The following is a 15225-nucleotide window of genomic DNA, read 5'->3' on the forward strand; positions in this document are numbered from 1 at the left end:
CATCTTCTCACTGCTTGTTCAAAGCTAATCAATAATGCCCCTTACCTGAAGGAACATGAAAAGATTGGTTTTTTTTTATGTTGAGATAACAATACAAGGAAGTTCAGCGTTCTGCACTTATTTCACCACGGTCATTAATTAAGTTGTAGCTATTTGTGCTGAAGACGTTTCCATCCAGCCCAACACAACTGGAAAGGGCCTCAGTACAGAGAGGCTTGTTTCATCCTCCCAATGGGAGTGAAGATTCACACTTATCAACTTTTATTTGAATAGACCTTTTGAATAGTTCGAGGAACATATTTTATGGTTAGGTTTGGGGAATTCATCAGATTTCCAACCCCCACCACCCCCCACCCCTACCCCGTGAGGTCCGTTGGCGACGATCGACCATACTTCAAGGAGTCCCATGACCCAGGGAATCATAAAAGGGAGACCTATCGTTTACACGGTCTTTTCCTTCATGGGTTAACCCGGGTTTTAAAATGATGGCTTGAACTTTGACCGGGTAAAAGAATTAGTCAATGGTTTGCACCTTTGAGAGTAGGAGATATTGCACTCCCCTTGCCGAATGTTACATTCATGAAGTCTGAACCGTATATAAGCCACAACATTCGAGGGGAGGGGAAGGGAATCTTTTGCCCCTGGCAGCAACTATTTCTTGCTCCGCCGGATTCTCTCTGCCACTCTAAGTGATCGGGAGTGCCTTGACATGGGTCAATGTATACGAAAGGTGCAATACTCTGGGTATGGTTGGAGGGGAAATACTACCCTTCATTAAAACGCTGCTTTATGCCCACCCCTTTCAATCTGACCATGTTTGACATACCACTGGGAAGTCTGAACGATCATGAGTGGCTTACGACATTCTGTCAACACTCAGCACGTCTGCCTGCTCTCGCAGTGCAGTACTCTGTTAAAGGGAGGAGAGCCTTGCTCCGCGATCCATCTTGCTCTGAGCATCACCGAAACCAGCAAAGTGTACCGGCTGCTGCAGTACAGCTGCTGCTCCGTTGGCTGGAGAAGCGGGCACAGTTGTTACTGGCTTGTCTGCGTTGATTAAAGGGGACACAGGCTACTTACTGGTCATTTCAAACCATGGGATGGTAATTCAGACTGAACGGATCCGAACAAAATCGTCAACGGGGTGGGGGGGTTGGAAAGGAGAGAGTTTGGGTAACGCATGACTTGCGGCCGGGAAGGAGGAGGAGAGACCGTCGAGGCAGTCGCTGTATAAAAAGCCTTGAAACTTAAAACATTGCACAAGTCGGCTGCAGCTCGGAGTTGGGGAGATCTCGTTTGCTCCTGCCCTTTCGCGGCGAGACACAGACCGAGCTATTGTGAGAGAGAAAGAGAGAGAGCACTGGATTCGCCTGCACCGAGGATATTTTTTTTTCACAGCCTAGTGTGGACAAAAAAAGCCCCGAGTGACTGAATGGAGCATGTCCTTGTGTGGAAAAGGATGGGTAAGATTATTTTCCTTTGAATCCTTTCATTAAACAATCTCCTTGCGACCTCGACAATGAAAAAGATCAGTTGATACTTAGATTTTTTTCCTTCTTTTCTTTCAAACTCCTTCCAACTCAACCCTGGATGTCTCGGAGGCAGGAGATCCTCCTGCTCGAGTCAGAAAAAAAATCAACCCAAGGCATTTGGTTCTCTGGTTAAAAAAAATGATGTAAAAACTTTGGTGATTGGGAAGAGATCGACTGATTAAACGAGAAACCGTGAACCCGGCGAGTGATTGGAGGTGCAATCCTTGCTCATGGATTTCCTTCTTGTGGGTCTCAGTGTGCATTGGCTCCTGAATAAGCCTTCAGCGTCGGTTGTGTGTGTGCTGGGTGCGTTGTTGGACATGTTGCCTGCCGTGGATAGTGTCTGCGCCCAGCAGTGCCGCTGCGATGGGAAGCTGGTGTACTGCGAGTCGCAGAGCCTGAGCGAAATGCCGCGCAACCTGTCCGGGGTGCAGGGGTTGTCGCTCCGCTACAACAGTCTGTCCGAACTGCACGACGACCAATTCATCGGCTTGCTGCAGCTGACTTGGCTCTACCTCGACCACAACCACATCTACTCGGTGGACCCGAATGCCTTCCGAGGGCTGCGCCGGCTCAAAGAGCTGGTGCTGAGCTCCAACAAGATCACCCAGCTGCCCAATGCCACGTTCAGGCCCATGCCCAACCTGCGGCACGTGCAGCTGTCCTACAACAGCCTGCAGACCCTGGAGCCCGACCTGTTCCATGGACTGCGCAAACTGCAAACGCTGCACTTAAGGTCGAATGCACTGAAGTTCATCCCGGTCAGGATCTTCCAAGACTGCCGGAGCCTCGAGTTTCTGGATGTCGGATATAATCAGCTTCAGAGCCTGGCGCGGAATGCGTTCGCAGGCTTGTTGAAACTCACTGAACTCCACCTGGAGCACAACGATTTGGTGAAAGTAAACTTTGCTCACTTCCCACGATTGCTGTCTCTGAGAACCCTCTACATGCAGTGGAATAAAGTCAGTATTGTGGTGAATTCCTTAGACTGGACTTGGAACCATCTGGAGAAACTGGACCTCTCTGGAAATGAGATTGAATTTATTGAATCTTATGCCTTTGAAGCTGTGCCTAACCTCAAGATACTCCAGTTGGATTCAAACCGTCTCACTACCGTCGAGCAGGCAATTCTGGATTCTTGGAAATCTCTAACTAGCATTAGCCTTTCTGGGAACAGCTGGGAATGCAATCGGAATATCTGTGCGTTGGCCACCTGGCTGAGCAGTTTTAAGGGCCATCACGAAGGCAGCCTGTTATGTGCCACCCCTGTGCACACCCAGGGCGAGGAGGTACTAGATGCTGTCCATGGTTTTCACATATGTGACGACCCGGTCACAAACCCGATGACACTGTCAGGCGTGACCGGTGTGGCTGACACGGACCAAGGCATGACAGCAGTCAGAGATGCTTACAGCATGTATGCCACACAGGATACAACGGGAGTAAGAACCACTGAATTAATGGGTGTGACCGGAGTGCTTTCTCACGATCCACAGGAAAGCACGATTCACGTTCACAAAGTCATCACGGGCACCATGGCGCTGCTCTTCTCCTTTTTGATCGTGGTTCTGGTACTCTACGTCTCGTGGAAGTGTTTTCCTGCTGGCCTGAGGCACTTGAGGCAGTGCTTTGTGACACAGCGGAGGAAGCAGAAACAACAACAAACTATGCATCAGATGGCTGCCATGTCCACGCAGGAATACTACGTTGACTATAAACCCAATCACATTGAGGGGGCTTTGGTGATTATCAATGATTACGGATCGTGTTCTTGTCATCAACAGCCAGCGAGGGAATGCGAAGTGTGATCTCCCTCCACATCCCCACCCTCCCCAGATCCCCTCCCTTTCCGGCCCCACCAAAACTGGAAGTCCAACACTTTGTTGGGGGACGTACTGCAGCCAGAGACTGCACGGAGCGTGAATGAATTAAGATGATACTGATTCCAAGAAACCCTGCATCGGTCTCTTTCAGAATTCCAAACAATATTTAAGCTTCAACGCGTCTTTAAAAACCTCTCAGACATCCTCTTTTCAACTGTCATTTGAGATTTGTAAAGGATTAAAAAAAATGTATATGTAACTTCCCACCAGTCTCTTCTATTAAATCCACCTGTAAGATTTGGGAATAAGAGGGAGTTCACGGCTCGTCAATTATGTAAGTTAATCAATTTTGTAAATTATCCTGATTTAAATAAATATTTTAAAAAATGTTATTTACAGCTTTGGAGTCGAGATTAATGCGGCAACAGGCGAGAGGGGGAAAAAAAACGTTCTTCTGTCTTTGGGTTGGTGATTTATTTTCCATCTCAGATTTCTCACTTTATTGTAACAGTTTCAGTCTGTGAAACAAGACCCTGCATTTCCTGCAAGGCGAGCGCAGTACGACACAGTTTCGATCCCTCTTTCAGGGACTGTGCGGTGTTAAACAGCGCTCGGGAATGCCCACCTCTAGAATGGGGCTCTAGATGCGTGTCAATTGAAAAGCCGCAGCTTACGGCCAGAGCATAAAGTAATAATGTCACTGCAGTGACTGCCTCATTTCTACTAACAGTTTGGGGAATTGACACTTATTCTCTCGACGAGAATAAGTTGGTTAACATAAATACCTGACGGAGAAGTGATGGCTTGAAAGGTGCATGCTTATTTGACTTTGATTTGGGGAGTTAATTAAAACCACAAATCTCAGGATATATGTATCAATTATGCAGTTATTGAAACTTTATTGAAGAAGAAAAAGATTTCGAGCTCAATTGCATTTTGTTAAAAAGTCAATTTGATCATTTTAATTTTTACATAACAAAAAAAAGTCCACCCCCTCCAGCAAACGGCCTTGCAACCAAATACTGACTCATTATTTTCCATTTCAATGCAAGACTACGGGGATTTCAAATAACCATGAATCTGATTTTTTGAGACGGAAAGGGTTAGTTGATTCTCTACATCTCTCCCCCCCCCCCCCCACCACCTCGTGCTCTGTTTTCTTTATCCTTTTTTAATTTAATTTCTTTGTTCTCATCTCGTTTCTGTTAAAATCTCGAGTGTTTCGTTAAAGAGCTGAAAGTTTTGGTTTGTGGTTTGTTCCACCGCATTTTCAATATGCAAACAGTTCCCAGTCTTCACTTCCTTTCAAGGCTGATGCTATTCCAAAGAATGGCGGTAATCTCCTTGACATCTCTCTATCCAGACATATCAATTATATTCCCAGCGCAAGTTGCTGCCTTGAAATTTCATGCCAGGGACCGAACAACAACAGAGATGTGTTCCAGAATGCCTCATTCTGGAGCCAAGGTTGGTACCAATCTCCACATTGCACTGAGTTAGCACGACGGTTTTGTTGTTGGGATTTCCTGGCATAACACTGATTGTTCTACTGTGAATACTGCTTATTTTTCCAAGCTTTATACATCATGTTTCTTTATTCGTCAAACTGAAGGTTTAATCAATTTTCTACTTACTCATTCGCCCGCCTCCTTCCTCGACTTCTCTTATTTTCTAACACTACTCACTTTTCTCCGTTTTCTCGATTGGGCGTGCTAATTTTACGCAAGGGGACTCGTCATTTAGGGATGGCTTTCATAACTAAGATTGTTTCATTAGACTCACAGGTTGAATCATCGGGTCAAATAAAAGCAAAAAAAAAGTTGCATTGTTTTTACAAAATTCAAACGGCCCTTTCAAATAAAAGTTATCTCTGCAAAAGAAAACTCAATACCGGCATCTACTGGCGATTGTTTTCTTTTGCGGGCGTTTAAAAGTTTGCAAGGAATTTGCTTTCTCTTTTCAGACCTGCATTCAGAGAACTGTGCTTAACAATCATTAAACTCGTGAGATCATTTGAACTACACAATGAAGCCTACAGTAAAAGGCCTTACAAAATGAGTTACAAATAATGTACTGAAAGTGTCTGTTTAACCCGCCGGACTACATAATATGCAATCGCTTAATTTCGACAAAAAGAACTCACCCTCCCCAACCAACACATCACACCCACAATTTATCTGTCCTCATGACTCAGTGTGAACATAAACAGTAATCAAAGCTCTCCTGGGTATCGCTGCAAAGTGGAGTGCGCTCCAAGTCATCTCGGGAAGGAAAGGTATTAAACAGAGATTTATAACGTACTTGCTAGTTTATTACTAAGCTGTGAAAATGATTTCTTTTGTTGATGCAAAATGAGATTTGGAACAAATACGGTTTTCACTGAGGAGGAAGAACTGGGTTTCAATAGGGAACACTTCTTCCTCGCATCCCCGACCCTCCCAGTGCTCGTCCCGTGTATATTGTTCAATCTTCAAGGGCAACAAAAAAAGAGAGATTACTATAATTTCCAAAACCCCTCACAAGAAACAGTAAAAATATAGATCAGTGACAGGGTCGTAGAAACATAGTGGCCAAATTATTTAATTTACCCATCACCACTTGATAAACCAATGTAGTTTTTAAATAATGTTTTCATCAATTATTTTCTATTTTTCTTTTCCAAGCCGTAACAATTAGAAGTTAGAACCATAGACGAATTTTCTTCCACACTATAAATTAATGAACGCTATCGAAACCGAGTGACGAGCAGATTGACCCAAAATCTATCTTCCATGAGAGCCAGCCATCCCTATCTGTCCTCGACTAGACAAGACTCTAGTAAAAGAAAGACTGGGAAAACTGGAGCAACACATCGCACTGGACTCTCTGGAGGAGCTCAAGCAGATCACGCAGTATCCATGGAAAGCAAATGATTGTCATCGTTTCAGGCCGAAACACCACATCGGGACAGTCCCTCCAATGTGCCTTACTCCAGAACGGCCTACACTTGGCCCCTCGTTTGGCACCCAGGTTGGAAAAAGACTTCATGCTCTAGGCATCCCGTGAATGAATAGATATCAAAAGCCCGAACACCTTACATTTCCATCTCCACAGTTCCCGGCAATAGAATTTACAAGCTAAATATTTCAAACTTTTAAAATGTAAGTGATCATCTAACAGAAAAAAATTGGCATCTAAAAGGTAAATGATCATGTTTAAAAGTCCTCCGTCAATCTCTTATGCTCCCCACGCTACAAATGTTTCCGTCCTTCGGGTTAAAGGAGTGAATGAGGAATAAAGTGGCGAAACTAATCTTTATCCTGATCACCGCAAACCTTGGAGAAAGAATGATGCCCCGTGTCTCTGGTTCAGTCGCCTCAGAGTGGGAGAACTCCTGCAGGAAGATTGACTGCTTGAGAGTTTTACCATCGCATCTTTTAATAAACGGCCAACGCAGTTTTTCTTGCGACATCGCAGAGTTCTTTAATCAACATAAAGGGGCCATTACCAACTGCATTTTACTACAGCGGAGTAATAAATAATGTTTTACATCGATTGACTTTAATAGGGAACATCAGTTCGGATATCAGCCCGCGTTCAGGAATTGTCAGATGTCGGTAGCAAGGTGTGAAATGATCGTCTGAGCGGAGCATAGCTTTGCTTCGAAGTAATTCGAGTTATTGACTGTCATTTGGTACTCTTAATACTGATTAGAGACATATTTTACAGCCCTCCGCGTTCAAAGTCCATTTAGTATTTCGCTATCCGAGATGTTGCTATAAAATCATTTTTCGGTCTCTCTGCCAGGCGAGAGCAGGGTGTTACTACTGAGAAAATCTTTGAACTCGTGTTCAGTACATTTCCCACAACCTGTCCCTTTCCTTGAAAACTCCTTGGAGTCCCCTGAAAGATCCTTCTCCGTTTTGAATTATCAACGAGCGTTCCCTGATTGTAGGGGATTTTTGAAGGCCATCGATCACCTCAGTCGATGTCTCTCCAGAGATCGGTTCCAGGCCACTATATAAAAGCCACTAATTTAGGTTGTTTCAGCGAGCTCAGGGGCAACTTGGTCGGATCTCATTGCGAGCACCCATGCGTCTGACCCCCCCGGTTGGAGGCTCCCTGCGCCTGTCCCCAGGAGGAGGATCCCTGCGCCTGATCCCCGGTTGGAGGATCCCTGCGCCTGTCCCCCGGTTGGAGGATCCCTGCGCCTGTCCCCCGGTTGGAGGATCCCTGCGCCTGTCCCCCCGGTTGGAGGATCCCTGAGCCTGCCCCCCGGTTGGAGGATCCCTGTGCCTGACCCCCGGTTGGAGGATCCCTGCGCCTGTCCCCAGGAGGAGGATCCCTACGCCTGTCCCCAGGAGGAGGATCCCTGCGCCTGTCCCCCCCCCCACCCCGGTTGGAGGATCCCTGCGCCTGTCCCCAGGAGGAGGATCCCTACGCCTGTCCCCAGGAGGAGGATCCCTGCGCCTGTCCCCCCACCCCGGTTGGAGGATCCCTGCGCCTGTCCCCAGGAGGAGGATCCCTACGCCTGTCCCCAGGAGGAGGATCCCTGCGCCTGTCCCCCCCACCCCGGTTGGAGGATCCCTGCGCCTGTCCCCAGGAGGAGGATCCCTACGCCTGTCCCCAGGAGGAGGATCCCTGCGCCTGTCCCCCCACCCCGGTTGGAGGATCCCTGCGCCTGTCCCCAGGAGGAGGATCCCTACGCCTGTCCCCAGGAGGAGGATCCCTGCGCCTGCCCCCCCCCGTTTGCAGGATCACTGCGCCTGTCCCCCGGTTGGAGGATCTGATGCCCCTCTGTATTTCAGGAACACATTTTTAATGCACGTCCGGAAGGATGGGGACTTTCAGTTTCCTTCGCACTGAACGTGGTTTTTTTTTCCATTGCTAGTGCCCCCCTCCTCCCCAACTCCCAAATTCAGCTTCCAACCTGTGTTCAAGTGGCTGGCACTTTTCGCTACAACCCATTCACAACATAGGACCATGTTGCCATCTAGTGACTGGCCATCCGCCTTGCAGCGAACAGAGCTTCAGTTCCACCACAGGATGCAAAGCAAAATGCAGTCAACGCTCAACAATTTTGAATTGCCAACATTTGATAACATTTTTGCAAATGCATTTCAGATCTTAAATGTGTTTGCCGTACTTTAACTGTGTTTTAGATTAACATGCAGTGAACATAATAAAATCTTTTAGGAGTAAAACACGAAAGTCCGCAGACGCCCTGAATGTTTGAAGTAAAAACCCAATGCTGGAAAACTCAGCGGGTCAAACGGCGTACTTTATATAGCAAAGATCAACATTTTGGTCTTGAACCCTTCATGAAGGTACATTAGGATCATTTTTTGTGGTACAAGGAAAACCCTTCATCCTGCCACCCTTAGGTTCTGGTCCAGTGATTTAAAACTGCACTGTTGTCCTGGCATTAGCCCTGTTACCACAGAGGTACACGTAAAGAAATCTCTTGGTGCCTGCCACATTGACCACCGCCAGTGGGCTGATAACGCCTCAAACCGTGCATCTTGGCGCCTCACAGTTTGGCGGGCAGCAGCCTCCTTTGAAGAAGACCGCAGAGCCCACCTCACTGACAAAAGGCAAAGGAGGAAAAACCCAACACCCAACCCCAACCAACCAATTTTCCCTTGCAACCGCTGCAATCGTGTCTGCCTGTCCCGCATCGGACTGGTCAGCCACAAACGAGCCTGCAGCTGACGTGGACTTTTTTACCCCCTCCATAAATCTTCGTCCGCGAAGCCAAGCCAAAGAAGACACGTAAAGTCCATAACAAAGGTTTCTTTCACACCCATTTTTGATCACACTTCATATTGTTACATTCTGTAGTAATATGGCTGTAAAGAGTGAAATAAAAAGAAATTCTGAGTCTTCAACCAATTGAGGGAAACTTACCTCTTAATTCAAACATTATACAAATGGAGTTTGTAAGCAGTTATTTTTTAATAGCCCTCCAATCAGTACCTGTAAGTTTCTTGCATGTATTTCGTCTCATTGATGTTGGACGCTCTATCCTGCAGCCATAGAAGGAGAGGACTATTTTCACGTAATAAATTTGAAAGAGAACAATTGTTCAATAGTCCCAATTATTAATCTAATTCCAACCATTCAACTGAGAAGCTGTTACCAAAAGGCCAGAAATGCAAGGTTGTTCTGCATCATGTTTTAACAGTTCAACCCTCCATTTTCAGCTTGGAATAGGAACTGCTCTGCTCCAAACTGCATGCAACTCATACCATCATAGAATCTAAGCTCCTATCCATTGACTCCACCTACACATCCTTTTGCCTTGGGAAGGCAGCAAACTCATCCCTAACACACTCTCTTTTCCCACCTTCCTTCAGCAAAAGATATAGGAATTTGAAAACATGAACATTGAGACTCAAGGACAATTCCTTTTCCACAATTATCAAATCCCTGAAAGGTCCTCCATCAGCAAAAGGTGATTTTATGATCTCACAAACCCTTCTTCATTGTAGCTCTTGGACTTTTCTAACTGTTGCTGTATCACTACCATATCTACTTTTGTTTAATTGTGCACTATCTATTTTACTCAGCTATGGTTTGGCTTGCCTGTGTAGTACACAAAACTATTTTCTCTGTATCGCAGGGCATGCGATGATAGATAGATAGACAAACAGATAGATAGATGGCCAGATAGATAGAAAGATCACATTATTAAAACCATGTAATAGGCTACCTCATTGTTCACCTTCAGCATCCAGGGGACACAGCATTAGGCTAGCTGAACCCTCATCTACTCTGCCTCCAATGGCAGTTTCTGAAGAGGTACTGCATGCAATATTAAAAGGTTTGTCTGTTAACATCCCTGTTTGCACTGCAGCAATCATTACATTTACTGCACATACATAGACTAGAAACCTTGTAGTTCTAATGACCTGCACTTTCATAAATGTCAATTTGGATTTTTTTTTCATTTCCTTAATTCACTATTTAAATAAATAGAATCAGGAGCGTAATCTCCACCCTCCTCCACCACTATTTGATAAATTCAAGTCCAATCTGGTTTGGATTCAACTTCATTTTCATGTACAACTCTTGATTTCCCTGTCATCCAAAGGTCTTTCTCAGCCAAACATATATCTAATAATTCAGCATACACAGGTCTCCTAGGATAGAGAATTCACAATTCTCTGAGAGTAGAGAAATTTCTTTTTATCTCAGGAATAAGTAGAAAAAAAACAAAATATAAGCAGGGGTAGCCATTTGGTAATACAAGCCTGTGGACCAAAACAATCTTGGCTGATTCACAGCACTTTCACCTCATACACCCTGATGTTTTTAGCATCTAGAAATCTATCTCCTATGTGCATACATGTGTATATATGAATATATATAATATATTTGTGTGCATGTATACACACACACACACTTTTTTTTCTGTGGATTTATATCCATTGCCTTCTGTGGTGAAGAATTCCTTAGGTCCAATGTCATCAAGGGTGAAGAAATTTCTTCTCATTGCAGTCATAAATACTTTAGCCTACATAATGAGACTCTCATCCCTGATGGTAGACTGCCCCTCCAACCAAAAAAAAACATGTAATCTGCAATCAACCTGTCAAGCTAAATCTAAATTTAGTCTGTTTCAATAAGATCTTCAAAACTCTAGTGAATTTAAACTTAGTCTTTATAATATCTGGTGATTAACTCTAAGAATGTCCTTCCATAAAGAAGGTGACCACAACTGTACACAATGCTCCAGAGGTGATCTCTCCAAAGCCTTTGACAAATGTTGTTTACATTTAACCATCAAAAATGTATTAGTTATGGCCTGTGTGAAAATAAGACAATCCATGTGGAGATTCTTCCAAGTAGACTTTTATTCTGACTATCTTTCAAGGATTTGCTTTTAGCCAGTCTGAGTGAGAGAAGTCATCCCTGTTTTTCCCATGTCAGCCCATTCATAACATTCATCCCTGTGAATGTTATGCTGACCTGAGGGGCCATTAGGATTTCTTATTTTATTTCTTAATACTTTCAACTGTTTCTGAATGAATTTGATTATTGAAGGCATTTAGTGACAGCTTGACTGCTCAACATGCCAAAAGGATATCAGAAATGTTTATCGGTGCAGCCATAAGGTGCACTGCCTGAGGCCTAATTATCATTCACAAACCACTGTGTTCTGCAGGACAGCCCAGAACCTTTGTGTATGTTGGGAACCATGCAGCCACATATGTTAAGTTCAATAAACAAATGACTCTTGAGTGCTTACTCAAGATGCAGAGCATCTTGTGTACAATACAAACTTTTTGCTGTATTCCAGTTCCAGCTTCAATGCTTGAAATAAAAATAAGGAAAGATGTCTTCCAGAATTATCCTCTCTTATAAGGTGCTACCTACAAAGTTAAGCAGCACTGTGGACGGCTGGAAACTAGTCGTGGTCTTTAACTATAAAATATTTGCAAATGCCATGAGCAAGTTTCCTCTTCAAAGGAGACTGTTGCACAACAGAAATTTCAGTTTTACTAAGTGATTATAAAGCACAAGTTGACCTTGTGTTATCATTTGCATGGGTTGTGTAAAATTAAGTTATTCTCATTTAATTTTACTCCCAATTTATAATGAGCAAGCTCGATGAGCACTGAATACAATGACAATCTTCAAACAAGGTTTGGCACGTTCATGTTCAAGAGGTTCTGGAAAAAAATTGAACAAATTTCTTTACAATCTCTTCAGTACTTAGCAGAAACTATATCTGGGGGTATTTCTGACCAAGATATGAAATGTATGTTTTAGAATGCCAGTATAAAATTTAATAGCTCGTTAGAAGAAAGATTAAAAGTGCAGAGAAGAAAATGATGTTAAACAAAGTACATAAAAGAGCTGTAAATTCAGATCTTAAAACTCACATCCATCTATAGATAATGATATTGAGTTTATTATCATACACATGTAAAATGTACACATGTACAAAATTCTTATGAGCTGGAGCATAATGGGTACTTTGTAAAAAAAAATCCACTCCAATAGCATACATTAAATTCCCAGAGAGAAAGAAAATGATGATAAAGAGTTTATTGTCAGGTGCATATTCAATTCTTACCTGCTGCAACTGAACAGCTATTTTGTAGAAAAAATTACGAAAATAGCTAAATAACGACTAAAATGGTATACTTAATTGAATTAAATAATAAATGCCCTTGTCTAAAATATGTGACTTTGCAATAATGCAGATAATCTTTTTGTGGTGAGATAATAAATTTAAAATAACACATACAATTACAGCTGTGCGGGGAAAAAAAGTGACTCATCATTTTCTTGTCTGCTCTTTTAACCTTTCTTCCACTCTTTCAGAAGTGATAGAGACAAAGGACAGGATATGCCAGTTCGCCTAACTTCATTGCTTGGCAAGATTCTAGATATTATTAAGGACGATATTTTATGGTGTTTGAAAGCACACGATAAAATAGGCCAAAAACAGCATGTTTTCTTCGGGAGAGATCTTGCATTACAAATCTGAGTTCGTTGAGGAAGCAACAAGTTGGATAGACAAAGGAGAGTAATAAATGTTGCTTACTTAGATTTTCAGTAGGCCTTTGGCAAGCTGCTACACACAAGAGTGCTGGAAAAGATAGGAGTGAAACACGAAAGTCTGGAGAGGCTGTGATTGCAGTCAAAACACAGAAATGTTGGATGAATTCAGCCAGTACTGATTGGCAGAAGGTAAAGAGTGGGAACAAAGAGGGCTTTTTTTTCTGGCTGCCTGCCAATGACCAGTAGTTTCACTGTTGGGTCGACAACTTTTCAAGTTATAAATGTATGATTAGATGACAGAATTGAAGACTTTGTGGCCAAGTTTGCAGGTGATGTTAAAATGGATGTGGGGAATACGGTTTTATTGAGGAAGCAAGGAGACTGCAGAGAGACTTGGACAGGTTGGGAGAATGAGCAATGAAGTAGTGGATGGAACACAGTGTGGGGAAGTGTATAGTCATGGACTTTGGTAGAAGGAATGAAGAAGTAGACAGTTTTCTAAGTGGTGATGAGCAAATGTAGAAAGCAAAAGTCCAAAGGGATTTGGGAATCTTAGCACAGGATTTCCTGAAGGTTAACTTTCTGGTTGAGATGGTAGTAAAGACGGCAATGTTAGCATTCATTTTGAAAGGGCAAGTAAACGAAAGTAACAATATAATGCTGAAGGTTTATAGTGCATTGATCAGACTATATTTTGGGTATTGTTGGTAGTTTTGGCACTCATATCTAAGAATTGGAGAGCATCCAGAGGAGGTGTAATGGAAGATTCTAACCGGCTTTTTTAATTTGCAGCTTGGGTTCTGCAAGGCTGAGAACCTGCTTGTTTTTTTTAGAATCAGCAGACATAAGCTAAATTCCACCGAGGGGCCAGAGATGCTGTTATCTGACGAAAGGACATCTGTGCACCAAGAACATTTAATCTTCCTGCTTGTTTTGGTCACAGAGGCCTAGCCTTAATGCATAATAAAAAAACATTGTATTCAAAGTGATAAGCTGAAAATTATGTTATTTGTAAGAAGCCTAACATTGCTAGCTTGCTCGCTTATCTTTCTTGCTGTGCTGGGAATAGGGGCTTGGGTAAGCAGTTTTTGGGTAATATAAACCATGGTCCTGCTGCTGAAGTTAGAGACTCTCCGAGAGGTGGCAACATCTCTCAGCAAGAAGAACTTCCAGAGTCCAGCCAACGTCCCAGTCAGGGGAGGTGGAGAAGTTGCTACCAGCGCCCTGACAACCTACTACAAGTGTGCAGTCGTTGCCTCGCTTCGGCAGTTGGGACCAGTCCAAGCGTTGATAAGTATAGTTGGGAAGGGCTTGCATATTGTAGTTTGAAATCAGCTTTTGAATTTGTAATAAACATTTGTATAATCTGAACTGCTCTCTGGGTGTGTGTCTATTTTCTTTCGGTAGCTCAAACATTGTGACCAATCTAAAACAAACAAAATTAGAGGTACAAGTTTACCCAAGATAGGAGGTTTCTGAGAATGAGGGTTAATGTATGGGTAGTGTTTGATGCTCTGCTGGAGTTTAGAATGATGAGGGGGATTTCATTGAAACCTGCTGGATTTTGAGAAGGTTGGATGGAGTGCTTCCATTAGGGTGAGAGGGCACAACCTCAGAATAAAAGGACTCCTAATGTTCCTACATTTTATGGACATTATGGTTTCAATTGTCTTTTTGTGGGTCTGTAGTAGTTAATTTTTAGGATGGTAAGGGGAGTTTCAAAAGCCTGATAGCAATTAGGAAAATAAACTGTTCTTGAACCCAGGCTTCTGCCTTCAGGTTTCTGTACCTGCTTCCTGAAGGCACAGCGAGAAAAGGTTGTGACCAGTGGCTGGGAGGTGTTTATGATGTTGACTGCTTTCTTGAGGCAACATCTCACTTAGATGCCTTCGATGGATATGAGGTCAGAGCATGTGATGGTCCTGGCTCACTTTGCTACCTTCTTTAGCCTTCCACATTTATAGAACCATAGAATACTACAGCACAGAAACAGGCTCCTTCAACCCTTCTAGTCTGTGCCTAACCTTTTTTTTTGCCTAGACCCACTGACCTGCACCCAGTCCATAGACCTCCTTACCTTGCCTATCCATGAATCTGACTAAATTCATCTTAAATATTAAAACTGACCCTGCATTCAGACCTTAGCTGGCAGCTTGTTCCTTGCTCCCATCACTCTCTGTGTGAAGAAGTTCCACCTTATGTTCTCCCATGTCCTCTGGTTTGTATCTCACCTACCCTCAGTGGAAGAAGCCTATCTACGTTTACTCTATCTACCCCCCTCATGATTTTAAATACCTCCATCAAATCTCCCCTCATTCGTCTATGCCCAACGGAATAAAGTCCTAACCTGTTTAACCTTCCCCCTGTAACTCTGAACC

General features: G+C 43.5%; 2 protein-coding genes across 6 annotated transcripts in view; one reads left to right on the top strand and one right to left on the bottom strand.

Moving 5' to 3' along the window:
- The window catches only part of LOC138756996 (catenin alpha-2-like), a 667135-nt gene that overhangs the window by 129294 nt on the left and 522616 nt on the right, over positions 1-15225 (bottom strand). The window lies entirely within an intron of this gene.
- lrrtm1 (leucine rich repeat transmembrane neuronal 1) lies at positions 891-3618 on the top strand. Its single transcript, XM_069923542.1, has one exon. The coding sequence runs from the start codon at positions 1763-1765 to the stop codon at positions 3338-3340; it is 1578 nt and encodes a 525-aa protein (XP_069779643.1). The 5' UTR covers positions 891-1762; the 3' UTR covers positions 3341-3618.

This window comes from Narcine bancroftii, chromosome 3 (assembly GCF_036971445.1).
Source record: "Narcine bancroftii isolate sNarBan1 chromosome 3, sNarBan1.hap1, whole genome shotgun sequence".
Taxonomy (NCBI): domain Eukaryota; kingdom Metazoa; phylum Chordata; class Chondrichthyes; order Torpediniformes; family Narcinidae; genus Narcine; species Narcine bancroftii.